The 24,325-nt window shown below is 33.6% G+C and overlaps 1 protein-coding gene across 1 annotated transcript; it reads left to right on the top strand.

Moving 5' to 3' along the window:
• The first annotated feature begins 2,532 nt into the window (after positions 1-2,532).
• Positions 2,533-19,915, top strand: LOC123705265 (probable cytochrome P450 305a1). The gene is made up of 8 exons (XM_045653974.1): positions 2,533-2,686; positions 13,970-14,224; positions 15,190-15,408; positions 16,369-16,550; positions 16,868-16,964; positions 17,412-17,589; positions 18,391-18,650; positions 19,057-19,915. Exons 1-8 carry the CDS (start codon positions 2,599-2,601, stop codon positions 19,233-19,235), a joined length of 1,458 nt encoding a protein of 485 aa, XP_045509930.1. The 5' UTR covers positions 2,533-2,598; the 3' UTR covers positions 19,236-19,915.
• Positions 19,916-24,325: the final 4,410 nt, after the last annotated feature.

The raw sequence follows: 24,325 nt of genomic DNA, 5'->3' as shown, positions 1-24,325 counted from the left end.
TTTCGTAAATATTTGTACATTTTTTGTTTCCTTTAAATAAAATTTTATTAGACATTTACGTAAAAAACTATAAACAACTCTTGCGGTTACTGTCGCTAAAAAATCCATGGTAAATTGTGAGTAGGTGATTAACGTTTGAAATTTACATTTAAAATAATTTGTTGGGTTCAATTGTACAGTTAAATCTTTAAAAAATTATAAACATTTACTTATTAACCATATAACGCACACACGCAAATGATTAATTGTCACTATTAATCTTCTTATATATAAAAATGAATCGCAAAATGTGTTGGTAAGCGCATAACTCTAGAACGGCTGAACCGATTTCGATAATACTTTTTTTATTATATTTCTTGAAGTACGAGGATGGTTCTTATGTAGAGAAATCGTAAATATGTACCACGGGCGAAGCCGGGGCGGACCGCTAGTATATTGATAAAATATGATTAAACATGGGAAGACATAGAATCCATATAAATGTGAATGTTTCTGCTTTGAAAACTAGAAAAATACGGTATAAGTCATATTATAATCATTATGATATAATTACCATACAATAAAAAGTGCAAATAAATATCTTTACATAATATAATAAAATCGTAGGGAAGTCCAAACTGTACATTAAATTTTTTTAAAGAGAATACTTTGCACGTGTACTACAATAGACTACAATCGATATCGAAGCCAAAAATGTAGTATGTGGAATTTATATCTGTTTGTCTCTTGGTCCGGGCTAAACCCAATATGATAAGAACTGCATGGATTTACTTCAAATTATGAATTAGTTCAAACACGCCGGGTGAACATAATATAGGCTATAATGTCATCACGCCTTATCTAATCTGTGATCACGCTAAGACCAAAAGAAGCGGATCAACGCGAGTAATAACCGCGGTGCACAGCTAGTGTACCATATAATATATAGGTACGTTAATAATGTTATTGTTATTTTCTTGATCGGGAATGTTTTTCAACTCAAAACATTAAATAGTTTTATCGTTGAGTTATAAAGAACTGAAATATTAAACTTTTATTGATGAAGGTATTGCAGCATCGCTTTGCGGATTGTCTTTCGATATTTTTTAATAATCTTAATATATATAAATCTCGTGTCACAATGTTTGTCCTCAATGGACTCCTAAACCACTTAACCGATTATAATAAAATTCGCACACCATGTGCAGTTCGATCCAACTTGAGAGATAGGATAGTTTAAACATGTAGGTACCACGGGCGAAGCCGGGGCGGACCACTAGTCTATAATATAAAAATGAATCGCAAAATGTGTTGGTAAGCGCATAAGTCGAGAACAAGTGAACCGATTTCGTTAATTCTTTTTTTATTACATTTCTTGAAGTACGAGGATGGTTCTTATGGAGAGAAAACGTAAAAATGTACCACCGGCGAAGCCGGGGCGGACCGCTTGTTACTAATAAGAATAACTTTTCAGTGGCTTTATATGCAAGTATTAAAACTCGTTATTATATCCTGTTAATAATAATTAATTTCTAGTGGGTCGCTTTTTCAGCGTATTTTGGAGTACCTACCTACCTACCTACTCCTACCTTCCTACGTATCGCGATGACGTATTATGTCATAATATATTTTATTGAATGTAGATCAAGATGTAGATAGTAGAAATGTTTCAGTTTCATAACGATACGTATAAGATCAAGTAGATGAAATAAAAGTCTTGAGTTAGAATGTTAATGTTCAATTGTTAGGCGATTATACATTTTTATGATACTCTTACGTGATTGGCATTTTGGTAGGCTTAACAAAATTTTTAACATTTCACAACATTTTCTTTATATTATTAATTATTATGTTGTTGGAATTTGGCGCAGTTAAGTGACAATATTAAAATTATTAATAATTCGATGAAGGTTAAAGGTTTATAGGCCAACTTCATTTTTTTAAGTAAAATTACCGGATGATCTGGTTTTGGTTTATAACATGACTAATCACGAATAAATAATAAGTCCGTGGATACAATTTATTTGCCAAAACAACTTGTGACGGATCGTAAGGTTTGGTTGAAATGTGAGGAAACCGTTGTGATTAAATATTTAGTATTTATTATTTTATGTACTTAGAGATTGTCGTAAATTATAATATTGTAACTACTCACAATCTAACTATATAGCTTATTGGTGAATTATTAATAATAATTATTTAATATTATGAAAGCCTGCACGTGAGTAAAAAAATGTTGAATATGGATTATACCAATTGCATATTTATATTAAAGTAATTTTAAAAGTTAGAATAAGAGTATAATAATGGTTAATTACAATTATATATTTATAATTCGCTGCTGCTTATCTATCGACTAGTCATATTGCATTGCATTTCACAGAAAATTCATGATTACAATGCACATGCCATTAAATAGGCGCATAAAAATCAGGGCAAATTAATAAGTGTACAACAATTACTACGGAACCTTGGCAATAAAGCATCAATGACACTATGATGGATGTCATTGGTTTTACGTAACCGATAGCCCCATAAAAGAATGTGTTTTGAATATACCAAGAACAGTCGCGCATCGAGCGCCGAGGTACTGGCGCGTCATACTCATCATTGTACACAATGATCGCGACACTGCTTGCCGTGCTCCTCGTCACCATCCTGGGGTACATCATCAACACCGTCAGCAAACCGAGAAAATATCCACCAGGTAATTCCGACATTTTACACCCGCGGCGGCCGCTGCCAAATCTCACCGCCTGACGACTGATGCGTTCTTATTATAGAGCCGTTGTCAACATATTTAGATATAATAATAGTGTTCCTAGTTGGCAGGGCGAACGATGTGCTTGACTAATTATTTCACATTATTCGGTGATAAGATTTAAGCAAAGGACAGCGTTATCGGCGGTATCCGCTGATTGCTCTCAAATATCCTTTCGAAGTATCGGTCATTAGATAATTGGATTGCCTAATGGGCAAGTTATTTAGTGGTGTTGTGATTTTGAATCGCACTTGCACTTTTAATGAACGTGACCTAGAAATTCAATGACTTAATAAGCATTGAGTAGTTATAGACGATTGAAAGTTTAATTGGTCGGATACTTTTTTGGAAGATGCATTTCAAGATGCATATTCTGGTGATAAACTATCATAACAATGTATGTAATAAGTTGCCTGGTAACCTATAATTTTTTGTTAATGTGTGCATGTTGAAATATTGCGCAAAGCCGGTGTTTGCAAATGATTAAAAAATAATTTGCGAAATATCTCATTGAATTTTTTATTAAAATATGTGTATTGGACTCATAGAAATCCAAATAACAAGACACTAGAACTGCTATAATGTCATCACTACATAGTATAAAACAAAGTCGCTTTCTCTGTCCCTATATATGCTTAAATCTTTAAAACTACGCAACGAATTTTGATGCGGTTTTTTTAATAGATAGAGTCAAGAGAAATAAATCTATACAACAGAGGACGTTTTCAATAGATATAACTTTGAACCTAAACACATAGAAATAAGGTTGATATTATGTAATTGTGTTAAACGTGATAATAAGAACGGTCGACTGTGACATTCATAAATATTTAATTTTCTATGGTGATATTCGTTATACATACTTGTAAATATTTTATAATTTTAAGGAAAACGGCTTAATTTCTAAAAAAAAAAAAAATACTTACCGATGGAATGTTATTCCTTCATTAGTATAATTACAAATTATGGAAGAATTTTCGCAATGGGAAATGCTGAAACACACCATATTTACACACATACGTCTCGAGAGCAACTGAACAGAAAATAACGCCCTGGTGGCTTGGAAGTCACCTGAATGGCGACAATGTCATGCTACGACTTCTCTAGTGTTTTGTTATTTAGATTTCTATAGGATGTATGGACTACTATTAGTCCAACATTATAGAAGAAAGGAAAAAAAATCTAGTAAATGCAGAAGTTATTCGTAATATGTACTTATTATTTATACTATGTGTAATAATGTATGTATAATATGTATTATTTTCTAGTATGGTTTTATAATATTATACACTATATTTATTTTAAACATATTTAAAACTTTAATAGAAATGTAAAAAAAATATCTTTCCGATATTCTTTTCTCAATTGACGAATATTGTAGTCTGAGAATTACCCAAACAATTATCTGTAAAAATTAAATTAAACAATGTTTTGTAACTTAATTATCAAGGTTAATCTAAATATAGCGCCGCGAGATTTTGTTTTATTAATTGATTAATTGGCGATTTATTATTATATTTATGGGATTAACAAAAAAGTAATTTTCAAGCATAATCTTTAGTTCTCATGAATATTTTTTGTGGTTATCTATAAAATATGTTAGAACAATGGCGAATATTTTGGATTGTAGTTGTTATTCGATCCGAGTGATCCGAACTGTGTAGGTATACAATTTTATTCAATACTAGCTTCCGCCCGCGACTCCGTCCGCGCGGATGTCGGTGTTCGCGTGGATGGTCGGTTCTACAGAACTACATCTATTATTATTAATTTTTTTTCTACGTATTTTTCCAGGTTAAGAAGTATCCTATTTTATGCCCAGGATAATAAGTTATAATTATACCAAGTTTCATCGAAATCGAACCGTTAGTTTTCAAGTGATGTTTTCACTTACAGACAGACAGACAGACAGACAAAACATTTTTTAATCACATATTTGGGTTTGGTATCAATCCAGTAACACCCCCTGCTGTTTATTTTTTCAATATTTTCAATGTACAGAATTGACCCTTCTACAGATTTATTATAATATAATTATTATTGTTATTATGAATAGTTTTTTAAAACTGCAAACCTGGACAATATTGGAAATATGACAATAGGACATACGATAACGCTATTGTCGGATCGGTGACAAAATATAATGCAAAAATTCCAAATATAGCATTGCACCTTAATCACCATTATGATTCAATTTTGACCCATCAATTTGTCGGTTTAAAGTGGGTCAAAATCGAGTCTAAAGGAGTCGGGTGCATTCAAACATACAGGTGAAGGTAATAAAAGAGTGTTCAAAAAAGTTAATAAGGAAAGTAATAATTACTTAAATAATGAAGTCGAGATTGTGGTCAAGCGCTTCCCTATTACCAATAAAAAAAAGACGGGTTGCACTCCGGGAGTGCGGGCAGAAGTGAAAACTTGATTATTAACGTTGAGTTCTCTCCATCCGTCTTTACGCTTTTTCGATGGTCACGTGTTCTGACGCGAGTTTAAGATTTTATACCCATTACAGAAAAAGTGCTCAACGCCGCTAAAGAAGTTTTCACTTCAAAAAAAAAAAAGTCATTATTAAGTGTAGGTACTGGTTCTTTTGGTAATTTACTTGAGTCATGTACGTACATTGCTTACGTAAGCAAAAAGAAGATAATAACTAATTTTAATTTCCTCAAGTTATAATGCACTTAATTTGAGGTTCGAGTCTGATGATCTTTGATAATCCCGTTAAAATAACAAATTCTTAAAATTTACGTAAAACAGGTTTTTTATAGTTATAAATTAATTAAAGCTTCTGTATGTCATTACTCATTAGCAGAGGAAGCTTGCAAAGAAGCGCGATTTTAAAACTTAATTGAACTATGTTTTTAGAGTTATGTTTATATATATTTTAGGCTTTATAATAATTATTATATGAGATAAAAAACTATATCAACTATTTTGTGCATCATCTATGCACAAAATAACCCTTTAAAAATGTGATTAATAAAGCAATTAATTATTATTAAAAATAAATAATTTCGTGTCGAATATTGTATTTTTTTTTTTAATATTATGCGCTTTTATTGCATATAAATTTTTTTCTGGGGTAATGATTAATATTTAATATCATTGTTTAATATAATAAAAAATAATTGCTGAGAGCCATTACTTGAAAACTTGAAAAGCTTCTATAAAATACACGACCTGAAAATTAAGGAAATTTTATTGATATTGTTATCTAAAAACCATTAAATATATCAAGAATTGGACAATTACATTGGTATTAATTTTAATTTGATTGATAAAAAAGCGATACTTGCATGTAAATGTTCCATAAATGACTTACAATTACAATAATATATTATGTAAGGCCGCGTTCGATCGACACAGATAATCGTCTACTTTAATTAATCCATACTAATAGGTATTATAAATGCGAAAGTAACTGTCTGTCTGTCTGTTACTCACTCTACGCCTAAACTACTGAACATGTAATAATAAACTAATTTGCATGTGGTATGGAGATATTTTGATACCCGAGAAAGGACATAGGCTACCTTTTATTGCGAAATATGTACCACGGGCGAAGCCGGGCGGACCATTAGTGTTTCATATTGTTTTAAATAGTTTTTTCTTGTAATGTAATTAATTAATTAATATAGAATATGTAAATTTAATAAAAAAATACTGTATACCTATACCTTCATAACCAGCGGTTACTCCTATAATATTAAGATTTTTATATATTATACTCTTGCCACATAGGTACTTACTTTTACTTTGCCATTTATTGTAGAAAAGAATTTTCAACTATGTTCGCTAATTACAAAAAGACCTGTTGTATAAAAACTTGTATAAAATAGAATAAAATAATATAATTATATAGATGATTATGTTGATTGATTAGATATTATTATGCATTTATTTATTTTTTGCTTTTATGTAATTAAGTAATTCCTAATTAAGATGTGAGATTTACTTTACGAGGGATTATTTTTATTGTATTGAAGCACCTACAAATAATAATTTAAAGATCGGTTATAACTTAAAAATTTCTTTAATATTAATAAATAATTATTAATATTATAATATATATTATAAATTAAATAATTGTTTTCCAATCGAATCTAGGAAACTATTCATTTATTTACCTATGTTTAATATATTTTTTATGCTATGTTATTTACCTATGCTATGTTCACGCTTTTTAAATTGAAATGTTTCAATTTAAAAAGCTTGATATGCTTGGCCTAGTTTGTAATAAACATAACGAGTCTAATTAGTTTTTGATCTTGACTTCTACAACATTAATTATATTGATCATTTGAAATAAATCTTATTATAAAAATATTTCTAAGTTAAAAGTTTTTAAAAATGAAGAGGAAGTAATATATCATCAAGAATTAAAAGTAAAATGACCCGATTGCTATGCCCGATTGGCATAAATTAGCAACACGTTTTTATAAGAAACTAGCTTACCGCCCGCGGCTTCGCCCGCTTTGTCTAAAACCTAATAAATTATATACTAAAACCTTCCTCTTTAATCACTATATCTATTTAAAAAAACCGCATCAAAATCCGTTGCGTAGTTTTAAAGATTTAAGCATACAAAGGGACATAGGGAAATAGGGACAGAGAAAGCGACTTTGTTTTATATAAGTACATGTAGTTACAGGCAACGTATTTATTTTATCCTCCTAAAAATTTTATATTGTACAATATTTATTATTTATAATACAAAAAACTGTATTATTAAATCGGCAATAATAAATCGAGCTAAGTCCATTGTGCCCACTCCATAATTATATTATTATCAATTTGCAGAATTTGTAATTGTGACCATGATGTGCCTTTATCTCTGCGTTTTTCTATTAGGTTTTATGTTATTTAGTTTTTTTGCCCCTTTTTTAAAATCTAGTAGTAAATTATAAAATAGATCTTTGCTGTCAACGTATAAAACATTTCATTCTGGATTTTTTAATATAATATGTAAACTGTTTTTATACCTACCTCTAAGTAAGAAGGAAAGTTTTCCAAGTATCATAATTCTACGAGTTTGCGAAATGCGCAATATTCCAGCCAGAGAATATATACGTACTCCATACACTCCTTCGACCTATTCGACTAAAAGCATATACAGACGCTCCGATTTGGTTGGTGCCAACCATCCGACCACGACCAAATCGGAAAGTGAAGAGAGCGGTCGGTCCGACATAATTATTATTAATATTGGTTTGACGTGGTCGGATGCGCCGGCGATCCCGACCAAACCAACTTCCTATCGGATCCAACCAAATTAGAACGTTTGGAAGCTTTGTTCCGACCAAATCGGCTCATTCCATAGAGTAATATATATAGGTAATTGGCTCATTCGCATTCGCAACGCCGCCGGTGTAGGACGTCAACATGAACGCCGAGGGAGTTACGGTTACCGAACGTGACATAATAATAAAGTAACTTGAACTTTATAAAGAGTTTCCCTGTTTGTAGAACTTATGTGACAAAGATTACGCTTAATAGAGATGCCAGAAATCAAGCGTATTTGATTATGCTAGAAGTTTTAAAAAAACGACGTGTGGCACTCGGCGACTGCCGCGGTAAAGCTATTGCATGCTATGCCTTCAAGCCACACCTCCGCCCGTCGGAGTGGGGAGCGTGAGGTTTTATCGTTACGGAATTTCTCGATTCGGTCCCCGCGCTCAAGGCACGCGATAGAAGCTATACAATAGCTTAAAAAATTGACAGTGCGGCTACTTTAAAAACATAAAGAAAAATAAGTTGTACAATATGCGTACATCCTATAACGCTATTTTAACATTTTTTGATAATACCGGTGGCATGAGGCAAGACGTCCGTTCACTACTTCATAGCAAACACAGAGCAAGTAATATAGTAACAGAAAAGTCAACTGACAGCTGGAAGGCCAACCGTCGGACAATCTGTAGCAATGTTGGAATGGTTGCTATGTCGGTTCCAATATGGTTGGCACCAACCAAATCGGAGCGTCTGTATATGCTTTTAGGATTAGCTTTTGACTGACTAGCAAGTGGAGACGGCTGACAGACGTCACCGTTTCAACCGCATCCCAACTGCATGTCAAAGCCTCTGCAACGTTTGATTTACCTTGGATGTTACCCGGTATTCATTTACAATCGGTTTGTTCCTGGCTACATGTTAATCAAAGAGAAATCGATATTGTTCGAATAGTACAATTACTAGTATAGTATTTTGTATTATCTGTGGCACAACAATGCTAATCAGTTAATCACAGATGCTAATGAGAAGACATGTGTGTAAATTTAAATCTACCTTAATAATAATTAACGTTTTACAAGGGAAAACCACTTTTTAGTTACTAAAGCACGAAATTATTATTTCAAATAAAATATTTACTGGTGAATGCTAAGTATTGTTATTACTGTAAAATTGTCTAAAAAATCTAATCAGATACCATAATACGATCAAAAATTATTTGAGAAAATGAAGTCCTCACGTTTTTGCTTTTCTGTGAGTACCTAATAACTTTTAGGAAATGCATAATAATGTATTAATATTATTTTGGAACACTTAAAACAATATTATTATGTTAAAATTCAGAGAATTTCTGGCGTATTTTATAAGTAAAAAAACCTGTTAAACTGTGGCAATTAGTAAAGATTAGATGTGTTCAAATTCACTGAATACCCTGAGTAGTTTTGTAGACTCGCCTTTGTAGATTACCCGGGATAAATTCTAGCGCAGCTTGATTCTTCTTTTTTTATTCAGTGTATTTTAAATTGTATAAAACACATTTTATGTAAAAGACTCGTGTTTCTGTAGAAACATTATTCATTGTGCGGAATAAGTTTGTTGTCAGTCATGAATTTGATAAACTAATTTAGCGGGTTTATGTTAGAATTCTCGTCGCAAAATGCAGTGAAGGTCTCAACTTTATATGAATAGGTTTACAATTAGGCAGTGTATACGTAATATGTTTGATTCATATAATTCATGGCTATCATATATTATATACATTATACATATTATCTATTTGGGCTTTCAACTTACGCCTATAACATTATTAAAATAGTAAATTCCCTTTTATTATGAATAAATATTGATATTTTTGATAGCGATAGAATTCAGATAAAAATCGGTCCTTTTGCTTTTTTAACAATGTATAACAAAATAAGCATACATACTGTTTATTTAACCCTAGAACACTAACCTTATTTTTCGACGTTTAATACTAACCTTCGTCGTTTCGACTACGCTGTTTATTGGAGGGGATTTAAGGGTTTAATTAAAAAAATATATTTGTAGTTATGTTTTATTTTAAGCATAATGTATTAATCTACATATAAAAATATTAAAATATTTATTTTAACATAGTTTTAATTCAAATAGTCATCAAAATGAGATCACAGTTTACACGCTTTATGAACATTCTTAATTTTTTTGAAAAATTCCGTACATATAATATATACCTCTAACTTGCTCGAAATAAACTATTAATTACAAAAATAATGTCTGGAAAATTAATTAAAAATATAATTTTGATAATAGCTTAGGATCTAAAACATTTGTGACACACATCAAGTTTGTGTTCCCCACACAACGATTTTTTGCACCTAGTGCACCTATTTTTGGTCTACCTTTGCTATACGGAGGGACATATAGCATATATGTTTATTTTATTTTGTTATGGAGGTACATTAGCAGCATTACTTTGCTCAGTCTCATTTATAACTTTCACATTGTTTCTTCCTGGCATGTTTAAAATTTATGTGATTGAGTTCCGCAGAGTATCAGTAATGTCACCAGTAATTATACTTGAAAAACATTGAGGATCTAAAATATCTTGAAAAAAGCGTACAGGCCCACGTACTATATATCTATGTTCTTTGAAGGTCTTCTGCTTTGTGACCTTGACTGTTGTGATGACCATAATATGTGTTTGTCTTTCCCACGAAGAATGGTACGCGATGGTCTTATAATCAAATCGCTAGGGTCAGCTGTAGTGCTAGGTGTCTCATCTTCAATAGAACGTGGGGAGATGTATTACTACTTGCCTCATAATCTTGATCTGGAAATTGCTCTTTATTGACAGTAGAAACTTCATCATCACCCTCCGTTTCATGCCTCTTCAGCCTCAATGTGGTCTTCAGGCTCTCTCGCAGATGAATTTTCCTCATCGCTTTCAACTTCTAAAAATAACGTATGAATCGTATCTAAAAAATAAAATAATAGGCACCATTATAAAAGATAAAATAACGTAATTTTAACTTAACTAAATAGTACGAAAAGTTACGTTAATACTAACCTTCGTCGATGTGACGAGCCATGGTTGCTGGAACAGCGCGTGTGGACCTTCCACGTACAAAGCACTACCGTCCATCGCAAGCGCAACGGGTTGGCTGAGATTAGCTGAAGTCAGAAAACCATACGGTCGCGCGCGTAAAAGTTATAGTGATTTTTTTGGTGACGCGTCGTCGAATCGACGAAGGGTAGTGATCTAGGGTTAAAACATAATCCAAATTATAAAAGTAAAAATTTACAGTAACAAACTATAATAATAATATGTATTCTTCGTAGTAAATACCCTAATACAGGGTGTCCCAGTATTGGTATACTAAGCGCGAAAGGACTTGTAGTTTTGCATACGCTGAGTACGTAATAAATAGTTACCAATAGTGGGACAACCTGTACATTAAATATTATCATTATATTATTATCTTAATTTTTGTAACTAAATCTTTGCCGTATTATATAGAAATATTAATTTCATTTGAAATTCCCGCTGCAAAACTGTGCATTAAAAGGCGCAGCTCTGTATTTCATGGGTCTTAACAAAGTGTGTCTGTAGATTTGCTGGCTGCCCCTTCAGGCAATACGGAAAGTAACATTACTAAAGTTAGGAAGTTGTTATATCGTGCCCCGAGGCGTACATAGAGTTCCTCAACTCTCTTCGGTTGTGTTATATTTTCATTCGAACGGATTTACGATGAAACTCTTTTCATGTTCTATGAATTACCTACAATCGTCGAAGTGTTTTTTAGAAGTCTTTTATAGAAGCATTTTGCAATCAATGCCTAATCCATACTAATATTATAAAAGCGAAAGTAACTATCGGTCTGTCTGTCTGTTACTCAATCACGCCTTAACTACTGAACCAATTTGTATATAGATATTTTGATACCCGAGAAAGGACATAGGATACTTTTTACCCCGGGACATAGGATATAGGTTTTATCATGGCAATCCCACGGGGACGGGAACTATGCGAGTTGTTCTTTGACTGCGCGGGCGAAGCCGCGGGCGGAAAGCTAGTTACTGATTAATAAAATATGGCAATTTACAATTATTGTTAAACGTAAATGCATAGGGTAAATAAAGTGGTACCAAACTTTATTATTATAATAGTATAAAAGCTTTTCTATACCAAGTGCCTTTTCCCAATAACAATTTTTTCTGCCTATTTTAATATATGGCCTATTTTTCCTGAAGAATTTAATATCGTCGGGGCGTCTATAAAAGACGTTAGCCGGTCAACGATCGCATTATCAATACATATTATAATATATAATTACTAAGAAATATGTTTCTTGTAATATTTATACTCAATAATATTTACATACATTTTTGGGAATGATGAAAATGAACAATTCCATTTAAATGTAAATAAATAATTTGTACTCAATGATCGACTTTAACATTATTGATACATTTTATCGTTAATTAATTTTGTATTGGTATTTTAGCATACTTAAGTATTTCTTGTTCTCATTTAAAAGTGTTGTTGAACTCGAGATAATGTTTAATTGAAATCATTAATTAACTGGGTCATGGATCTTTATCTCCTATATTTTGGTGCATTTGTTTCTAGCGTGAACGAAAAAAATAGGTTCTAATTGCATCTGTTTGTCTCTTCTCTATATTCAAAAGTAAAGACTCACTGGCCGATTAATAAATGATATGTAGGTTTTAGATATATTTATTAAAGGCACACTTAACGTTAACATAACTTTACATTTTTGTAGGAGAGCCCGTGGGAGATCGTCCTTCACCGATCTGATAACCGGATGAGACGTATTTTTTATAAAATATTTTTTTATTAACAAATATGCCTATAATTGCTTGCATATCTAAAAGTGGTCTTGGCTATTTTTTTTTTACAGTACAGATCGGTGAAAGACGATCTCCCACGGGCTCTTAGACCATTTTTAAATCAAAGGACATTGAATCAAATGTTAGCTTTGAATTGATTTATCCCAAGTCAAAACTTTACTTCGAGTAAACAAGATCAAAGCATTCAAGAGAGATCACTCGCAAGTCGCATCGTTAGTACAATGTTATCAACAACTGTGTGATATTTGATATTGACCTTGGATTGTATCCTATCCTACTTTAGATAAATGCGCAAGTTTGTGAGGATGTGTGTGTGTTTGTTACGTTTCACGCAAATACTATTGAACTGGTTACAATGAATTTTAGTACACATATAGAGGGTAACTTGGATTAACACATAGGATAGGTTTTATCCCGGAAATCCCACGGGAACGGGAACTATGCGGGTTTTTCTTTGAAAACGCGGGCGAAGCCGCGGGCGGAAAACTACTTAAATAATAATAATTGACATTGAAAAGGAACATTTCCCGTTATCAAGTTAAAGAAGAAATTCATTTTGAATTTGCAAAGAGCTCAAAGAGGAATTTAAAACACTTTTAAAATGAGGAAAATAAGCATAATTTATTTGCGCAAGAATTTGTAAACAAATTGAATATTGCATATTTCTCTGATAGCTACTTGCCTTTGAAAGGAATGTCCTGGGAAATATTTCTCTCTGTCATTGAAAATATAATTTATTCACGTATCGGTGTTTAATGTTGCATTAATGGCTTCTTTTTTGTATTCATTAAATTTTCTTTCCTTATGAATAGTCCTTGTTTTAAAAATATGTACTACCGATTCGTATTTAAATATCTACTTATTATATTACTGAAAAAATCGACACGCAATTCGACAGTTACTTTTAGATATTTAAACTAAGTAATTGACTCGTCAACTTTTAACTTACTTTTTAATGCCAAAAATATATTCTTTGATTTTAGTAGTTAACTGCCAGAAATAATTACTGAAATTATAGTAATGAGGCAGGATTCGATTTTTCGCGTTCGTAACTACCGTAGTTCGAATCAAGATCGATTTTTTCTATTCTTTAAAAACAAATCAAATATTTATAAGCTCTTTAATGCTATTTTTTTTTCCTTACAGGTCCTAAATGGTATCCGTTCGTAGGATCGAGCGCGATCGCCCGAAAAGTTGCGCTACAATATGGCTCCCAGTGGAAAGGATTTTCCCATTTGGCCAAAGAATATTCGACCGAAGTGCTCGGATTAAAGCTGGGTTCAGAACTTGTTGTTGTCGTGTTTGGAGAGAAAAATTTACGAAAAGTTTTCACTGAAAAGGAGTATGAGGGCCGACCAGATAGCTTTTTTATACGGCAAAGATGTTTGGGCAAAAGATTGGGTGAGAATTCAGTATATCTTTACATTATTGCTTTTTAATTATAAATAACATTACTGTATTGAATTTGTTATGTGGTGAAAGAAGTTCAGAAATCGTCTAAGTCGTTTTGGAGTTAATCGTAAGCATTTTCTAAAAATTTTAATCTTTCTTAATTAAAACACAATTTTCAAATTGATGTTTTTGACAAAATGAAAAATGTAATAAAAGTATGTGTAATACTAAAGTGTGTTCTTATCAGTTCTTATAAATAAACGATTTTTTAATAATTTCCTGTTATGAGGTACTTTCGCATAATCGCTCGGTAAAAAAAATGGTAGCATATTATTTAAGTCTAGGTACTTAAATATCATTTTTATTTATATATTACCCTTTTTATTAATATTACTATAACTTTATATTACTATCTATATATATAAAACTCAAAGGTGACTGATATAGTGATCTATCAACGCACAGCCCAAACCACTGGACGGATCGGGCTGAAATTTGGCATGCAGGTAGATGTTAGGACGGAGGCGTCCCCTAAGAAAGGATTTTGTTCAATTCTACCCCCAAGGAGATAGGGGATGAAAATTTTTATCAATCTTTACCTTTTTCACGCAGGCGAAGCTGCGGGCAACAGCTAGTTACATTATAATTGTTTATACCTCTATTAAGTACCTACTACCTACCCACTATAAAAGTCACAATTTAAAACCTACTAGTTCCAGCAAAGTGCTCATTATCACAATTTCGTACAATTACGGAAAAAGAACCAAGGTCCGGTTCGTTTTAATTCAACAGTCTAAAATTTCTATTTTGCGAAATAAATCACGTATTTCTTCGCTCACTTGCGACTTTGCGAGCTCTGATTTGTCAAAGAGCATTTGATGCAAAACATTATCGACCTTAACTCCGAAGACATATAGTTTGTATTCCATCAACCCAGCCGGGACAGCCTATTAATATAATAAATCTACTCTCAGGTATTACCTTTGTCGATGGCCCTTTGTGGAGAGAGCATCGCCAGTTTACGGTGAAGAATTTGAAAAATGTCGGATTCGGTAAAACTGCAATGGAGACAGAGATCCAGACTGAATTGCATAACATTTTGGAGTACATTGAGAAGAGTAAAACAAAAGCCATCAATCCGAAAGTGATACTTGCGCAGTCTGTTATGAATATTCTATGGAAATACACTGCAGGTGAGCCTTGGAATTCGTATTGTAATAAATAATCATCATTGTATAAAAATTACATTAACGTGACGTATGTAATTAATACGATAAATAAAAAGTATGATAAATGAAGCTGATTACGATGTTAATATAATTTATAATTACCTACCTTTATTACAGTTACTTTTTTATAATTAATTATAGACAGATTAACTTTTTTCCATCTTGATATCTTAATATAGTTTATAAAGCTCTAGAATCTAAATGCAGTAAATTGACCATTGTCCAATTTGACTCGTGTAAGTAAATTCTGCAGTTTAATTAATTGACCATGGTTTTTGGTTTAAATGTAAACGAAGTGGTGGGTGTTCTCAACGTCGGATTATACACGAGGAAAGTTTTTAAAATAATTATAACAGCTAGATGAATAGAGAGTGAAGGCGTTCATTAAAACCACTATTCAAACTGTTTCTTTATGTTGAAGAGTTATTTAGAATACGTAAACTCCTATTAGTGTATGAGATATATTTTGCTGAAGCATTTTTAAATTTGAAATGTCGAAAATTTCTTTTTTATCAGCTAAAATGAGGGTGGACTGGTAATTGGCGTTCATTTTGTGTTTTTTTGTTGTTTGATTATAAAACCCAGGTATTCAATTTTAGAATTAATGATTATATTCTTGAAATAAGCAACTTTCCTTATTAGCCGTAGTTGTGCATAATACTTGATTATAGCAATCAGATTTGTTTAAAGAACCAAAACTCTAGATTATACTTACCTAATTTCCTCCAGCTGGCTACTCATGTACCTGCCGCAGGGGCACTATAGGAACAATCTCGGTTTCACGGCGGGCGGAACAATTTCAGATGTTCTCTAAATTGCCCCTACTTGCCTATACACATTACAATTAAGGAGCCAAGGTGCCCTAATATTGCCCCTGCGGGAGGTACGTGAGGAGCCGGCTTTATATACACATTATCGTTTCAGGTGAAAGAATTAAAGAAGATCAATTGCAATACGTTATAGATTTATTCAGTAAGAGATCTAAGGCATTTACAATCGCGGGCGGCTGGTTGAACCAATGGCCTTGGTTAAGATTCATTTTTCCCAAACTAAGTGGATACACGATCATCAAAAACTTGAACCAGCAAATATCTGATATTATTGACGTAAGTACTTAATAAATTATTTTAAATGCAAGAAATATATGAAATATTTTACACTAATAATGTGAGGTTAGGTAGTATATGAATCTATATTTGGTCAAGTTAACATGAGGAAAACACCTTTTTTTCCGAGGCAACAAGGTATTGGCTGCCTTGCTTCTATTTTTATCAAACTTCCAAAATATAAGCTTAGCGCTGTTGATTTTTTTAATAGATTAAAAAAAACGCTATATGTAAGTCGTAAATTAATCAATGCGTAGTATTGTTAGTTTTTAATGTTTGATACAAAATAATACTAGTCATTTTTGATTATTTTAAAGGAAACGGTTAACAAGCACAAAAACGGATTAGTTCCGGGAAGCGATTTTATTTATAGTTTTCTTGAAGAGATGAAGGAAAATAACGTGAGCTTTCACGGTAAGTCTATGTTAAAAGAGGTACAGCTTATTTTTAGATCAGGTATACAGAATTTTTTTAAGTAATATTCCATGATATTTTACCTCGTATTTTGCTTTTGATTGTGTTTCTCACTTCAAAGACTTCCTACATTTCGTCCTACTCATCACTACCCACCCTTAATTTTTGTATTGATGTGTGAATATATTCTTAGATATGGTTATTAGAAAAAAACCCCAATTGAATGAGTTCATTCCAATTATTTTCTTACATGCCTCCCTTTCGGTTCAGTATGTATACGTCATTGTAGTCTAAAAATAAGCCCAAAGGCAACTTAACCCGAACAAATGTTTCAAAGAAAACTTATCCCAACTTTATCTCTCTCCATGCACAAACAATTCGAACTGAAACCGAAGCATTTGCCAACATTTGCTACTATTGGCCTCAATTTAAAACAATTGCTTCCAGAGGAACAATTAAAGGCCATTTGTCTCGACATTTTGATCGCGGGCGCGCAAACTACAAGCAATGTGCTGGAATTCGCAATTCTCAGCCTTATCAGACATAAACAGATACAAGAGAAAGTGTATGACGAAATACATAGTGTTATTGGGGAGGATACGCCCTGTTGGAATGATAGTAACAGGTAATTTTATATATTGAAACTCTTAAATTGAAATTGATGATAATTTGGAGGTTAGATATTTAGAGGTGCATTATGAAGATACTAAAGGAATGTATGTCTTTGTTATTAGGAGACATTTAGTTATTGAAACAGGTAGGATTATAATCAGTAATAGTAGATAGGTTAGGTTGATTTAAAATGATTGTGAGAATAAATTGGTAAATCTATTTATGTTAAAGCCAATGGAAATAATGTAATGTCGTTTATTATTTAACCAGACTAGGTATTTAAACAGTGACTGCACTTATTTTATTATACTTGTTACGTGTAAAAACCTTTATTTGTATTCGTATTTTATTATATTTAAGACCCAAAATCCACTGAATAGTCTATGGCTCTTTGAATTAATGCGATGTTTAACTTGCTTTTTTCATCAAGTACTCAGTTTAGAAAAGTGACCTTTTCAAAAAACTACTTGAATAGAATCCGCTGAATGTGTTTTATGAAAGAATGTAGCGGCAAGGAGCTTTTTCGATGGAGTAGCAATTTATTCCGAAGCGAAAATCTCTTTTTATAGTGTTCATCCATTGAAGTCGGATTCTGTTTTAAGCTATTTTAACGATTCCAGTTGTCAAAAGTGTTTGAAACGGAAGAGATTTCAAAGGCCCGTTTTTGGTTATTAGGTTCTTATGTTCGTAATGAACAATGGAACTGCAATTTTGTTTAATATCATGGTGAAAGCTGAAAGTTTAGTGTCTGGATTCTAGAGTATTACAATTTTCATGTGATTCAAAATGATTTAAATAAAATTACAATTTACAGATTACTATACACAATGGCGTTTTTACTGGAAGTCCAAAGGTTCTATACTATAGCGCCTTTAGCTGGTCCGAGACGTGTTCTCGAAGAAACAACTATTGAAGATTACGTATTACCGAAGAATACTACAGTATTATTGTCAATTGGGGACGTTCATTTTAGTCCTGATTTATGGGACGAACCTAATAAATTTAATCCAGACAGGTTTTTGGATTCTAGTGGGAAATTGGTCAATACTGAACACTTTTATGGATTTGGTTTGGGTAAGATTTTGTATTAACTTTGATTATTGTTTAAGAATTGGTTACGAGAGTTCCATTATTATTGATGATAGGATTTTTTTGTGGTAGCTGCAGGAACCTCGGTTTTTGCAGTTACCTAAAATATCATAAAACTTACGAATACTGTAAAAACATGTTCTCTACCTTATTTTTGTTTGTAAAATTCTAAGTCGCTCCTCGGCTCTATAGACGAAGTCAGTTATTAGTGGTTATTACCCATTTCACCAAAGAGATTTTCAAGTTTTTCTAATTTTTTATTGAAATATATTTTTTGATAAGTTCTAAAGAATCAAACAGTTTTTTAACTATTACCAACTAAAAAGCAAGGGATATCATATTATGTAATCTTATCATCTATATTGAATTTATTGCGGTTTATATTTTACAGGTCGAAGACGCTGTCCCGGCGATTCCTTAGCGAAGTCATTTATTTTCATAGTGTTAGTGGGTATCGTGCAAAAATATAGAATCGAGAGTGAAAATGGCGTCCTACCTGCCGAAGAGCCAATTATTGGATTAATATCTGGAGCGCGGCCGTTTTCCGCTGAATTCATTCCACGTTTCTGAATAATTTGAATAAAAATAGTATATATTAGCGAATTGAATGAATGATCAGAAGTTGTGTAATGAATGCGTAATCAAGTAAATTATTTTTTGGGAAAGTGCTCATGTTCATAGATTTAAATACCTACAGGGATGTCTTGCTTCTTACTGTCTTAACATTGAACGCAATAAAAGGTATTTTATAATATTGGTTATAACTTATAACGAAACAGGTTTATAAATAAAAGCAAGTACCTATTTATTTTCTGAAGTACTTTTCATGAAATTTAATACGAAAAAATTGAAGGCGTAAATGAAAAGATTCCTGGATATTTTTAATTATGATGGTTGAATAAAAATATTTTTTTCACAGTCATACAATTTTTCGCACCAAATATATTATAATATATTATTATATTGTAACATAATTTTATTTAAGTACACAATGCACTGTATTATTATTTCTGCCGTTTAGAAACAGTACCGTCAGTTTACAAATGCTTGTTTTGTACTACGAAAGTGAGAAATTATTGTTTTGGATATTATGTTAGTATTATTTAAAATCTACACAGAAATATGGAGTTTATTTTCTTTTGGAAAGAGTCTATTATTATTAGCATCTATAGGCGAGAGTTTGTAATTTGACGACGCCGTTTTATATATTTGCCGATAAATTATTGAAATAAATTTTAGTCTGGAATAAACATGTTTTTTATTAACCTCATAGGACGCCCGTTTCCAGTGAGATTAAATGATGATGATTTGTTGCCAAGTCCATTCGAAGTATCAACTCCTTCCTCTTGACCGCATCCAACGTCGAGCAGCTTGAATTGTCGATGACCGTAGGCTTTCCGATAGGCTCGATCCACTGTCAGTGCGGAAGAGACGTTGCGTCTCTCTGTATACTGTACAGAATCTACTATAGGGAGTGCTCTGAGGAATTGTTCCACCTTTTACCAGCCGCACAGTTCCACCACCGGACCTCACGCCGTAAAAACCAGTTCCATCCGCACCATCTGGATGGTTGGCGCTCCACCACTGTCCGCTTCACCCGCAACTTCCTTCCGTGTACGGTGAAACTGTGGAACGATCTGCCACCTGCGGTGTTCCCGAACAACTACGACATTGGGGCCTTCAAGAAAAGAGCGTATTTGTCCATTAAAGGCCGGCAAAGCACCTGTAACACTCCTTGTGTTACAAGTGTTTATGGGCGGTGGTGACCACTTAACATCAGGTGGCCCACCTGCTCCTTTGCTTGCTCTGACATAAAAAAAAAAAAGTAAAAGTTTCACTAGCATCGGTTCAATCGTTCCGGTCCCACGCGCTACGGTGCAACGGATAGACGGTGACAAACTGTACAATTAAGATACTCACGTTCACCAATCACACACGTGCTGTATCTCTGTACAGAAAGTGTTATATCTTTAAATTGTAGCGTCAGGGAGAATAATTTTTCAACTGTCTTGGAAAAATATCATTCTTATAAATATTACAGATAAGTATCACCTATCATGCTAGGGGTGTATTATGTTACAGTGAAAACCCTTAACCAGTCAATAAACTTGACCGGTATTTTATCATTTATACAAGGAGTTTTGTTCAAATAATATAACTGTTATTTAACTCTTATCTTCACTAAGCTATTTAACAGAATACCATGCTTACAAACATAATTCTGTAATAGCGATAGATTCAAAACAATACAATTAGCTTAATCTTAAACACATTATTTAAAAGCTAATACGTTATAAGGGTAGTATGATGTAAGTGTTTTCCCCACAATATTGTTGCAACCAATGACGAATGTACAGTAAAGGAACGAACAACTCCATCAAACTTTACCAATACACATTACACAGGCTAAGTATGAAGGCGTCGTTACGTACCCAACTTACTGCTTGACGATTCCGCTCTTTCATCTTCCCCTATTGACTTAATCTGTAGGTGATTATACCAGCAGGCATGGATTTTTTTTGTATGGAGTAGTTTATCATCTCACGGTGCGAAATACAGACGGTTAGACATGCATAAAAGTGCACAGGTTGACCAATCACAACCTTGTACACTTTCCAGCGGTGTAACAACCTGTAAGCATCAGCGTCATGTTGATTGAATTACAGATTCATATTATTGTGATATTATTCCTTATTTTGTAGAAAAAATGAGGACATTATATTGTATTGGAGAATATAATTTTAAATGCCAAAGTTATATATTTTTTTTATTTTCACTACGATTGTATAATAATAGTAAATTACAAGAAGATAAAACATAAAATACATTTTTGTTAGTTATCTGTTAAAGAGTACAATTTTTGTACCAGGAGGTTTGTTGAAATACAATAACTCTTATTAAACCAATATTATCCTCACTAAGTTGTCTTACAGAATACCAGTATTACAAATCCCTATAAAATACAACAATAGATTAAGAACAACCAAAACAATTAGCTTAATCTTAATCACATTATTTAAAAGCTAATAAATATGTTATAAGGATAGTACGATGTACCTAATGGTTTCTTCCACGATCTTCTTACAGCCAATGATGATTTCACAGTAGAGGAATGAACGAAACCATCTAACGTAACCTATAACAAAACACAGGCTAAAGTATGATGGTGTCGTTACGTGCCTACTGATTGACGGTACGGGAGCCACGTGCAAATTTGGTTCATTATTTCCTCTCAAGAGATAATTCGTCAGATGCATCAGAGTATAGTATTATAAAGCCTCGTGAACGTCAGCTGGCGCTCGGTTGGGGGGGTGAGCGGTTGTAGCCTCCCACGCACGCAAGCGCGAGCGCGAGCGCGAACGCTTACGCGAACGCGAGCGCGAATGCGAGCGCGAGCGCGAATGCGAACGCGAACGCGAGCGCGAATGCGAGCGCGAGCGCGAACGCGAGCGCGAACGCGAACGCGAACGCGAGCGCGAGTGCGAATGCGAAAGCGAACGCCAACGCGAGCGCGAGCGCGAACGCGAACGCGAACGCGAGCGCGAGCGCGAATGCGAACGCGAACGCGAACGCGAAAGCGAACGCGAACGCGAGCGCGAACGCGAGTGCGAACGCTTACGCGAACGCGAGTGCGAAAGCGAACGCGAACGCGAGCGCGAACGCGAACGCGAACGCGAGCGCGAACGCGAGCGCGAACGCGAACGTGAACGCGAGCGCGAAGGCGAACGCGAACGCGAGTGCGAACGCGAGCGCGAACGCGAGCGCGAGCGCGAATGCGAACGCGAAAGCGAACGCGAACGCGAACGCGAGCGCGAACGCGAACGCGAGTGCGAACGCGAGCGCGAACGCGAGCGCGAGCGCGAATGCGAACGCGAAAGCGAACGCGAACGCGAACGCGAGCGCGAACGCGAGCGCGAACGCTTACGCGAACGCGAGCGCGAATGCGAGCGCGAGCGCGAACGCGAACGCGAGCGCGAACGCAAACGCGAACGCGAGCGCGAGCGCGAATGCGAACGCGAATGCGAAAGCGAACGCCAACGCGAGCGCGAGCGCGAACGCGAACGCGAACGCGAGCGCGAGCGCGAATGCGAACGCGAACGCGAACGCGAAAGCGAACGCGAACGCGAGCGCGAACGCGAACGCGAACGCGAGCGCGAACGCGAATGCGAACGCGAGCGCGAACGCGAACGCGAACTTTTGCTTTCACTTACTTTTTGCAATGGTCTAGGTTGCATTCAGAGTATATTTTTCTACTTTATTTATTGAAACTTTTATGAATGCTTTTAAATGTGAACATTTAATGAGATTTCATATCGTTACATTTATCATACTGCAGATGTGTGTTTTTGTTCTGTATATAAAATACTTTGGATTTTATTTTGGGCTCATGTTTACCTCTATTATGTAGTGATCACAATATGGACTGAATTTCCCTTTCTTACAATTATTTAAATGATAGATAAGTCTTTTTTATTGAAACGTGTGTTTTTGTATTTATAAATTTGTTTCGTAGAAGGTGCAATATAACATGATAATTTTAATCTATAATATAAAAATGAATCCCAAAATGTGTTGGTAAACGCATAACTTTACTTAACTTAACTTAACTTTAGAACAGCTGAACCGATTTCTTTAATTCTTTTTTTATTATATTCCTTGAAGTACGAGGATGGTTTTTATGTAGAGAAAACGTGAATATGTACCACGGGCGAAGCCGGGGCGGACCGCTAGTTCAAAATAATTTTGCAATTACGCGATTCAATACGAGACGACTCTACTATAATACACAAGTTTTGAACAAAACGTTTATGTATTAAGATAACAATATAATTTTTTTTGTATTTATAAGTCATACACATTAGTGTATAAAATAAAAAATAAAAAAAAAACGAATATATTCCACCTAATATAATAATGTTGAAAAATAACACGAAGGACGACATTTCCACTATAAAATTTATATTTAATACTATTTAATAATATTAAATAATTTGATGCACCGCTAACTAGTTTCCGTTGTAAAAATAAAGGTAATTAGAAAACTTAAGTCCATTAAAGTTCTTGAAAAGCTCTCATAATATGAGCTTGAAGCGTCCTTGAAGCGAAAATTAATAACTATCTGCAGGGTTGCGAGTAACGTTCCACTTGAGTTCTGAAAAATTCAGAGCGTCATAATCCATTCTACTTCATGCTAACGTGATGCCAACGTGATGCTAACAAACTGACTTTTCTGACATATATGTGTTATGGTATATTAGATGTTCATACTCGTCCCGGGTCAAATCAGAAATTACGAATTAATTGGCACAGAAATTACTATAATAGTTATTTTTATTGTGTCACGAACCAACGTGGTAATAAATAAAAACATTTTTAACAGAAATTGCTTGAATTTATTTAATAATAATATTTAATATTGGGTTCAATACAAAAATTATTTGTTACCTAAACTGTCTTTTACCATTCAGTATTTTAGATGTTTGGTTAGAATACCAACTATAATATCAAGACTTGATCAAGACTATAATATCTAAGTGGATATTATTATTTCTTGTACAGAGGTTTTATATTATGTAGCATTCTTTTTCAGTTGACATTATTATGATAGGAGTATATCTATCATTATTGACAGAAAAATAACCTAAAACAAAAGGATCAAC

Source organism: Colias croceus, chromosome Z (assembly GCF_905220415.1).
Source record: "Colias croceus chromosome Z, ilColCroc2.1".
Classification (NCBI taxonomy): domain Eukaryota; kingdom Metazoa; phylum Arthropoda; class Insecta; order Lepidoptera; family Pieridae; genus Colias; species Colias croceus.
This window is presented reverse-complemented; position numbering and strand designations above follow the sequence as displayed.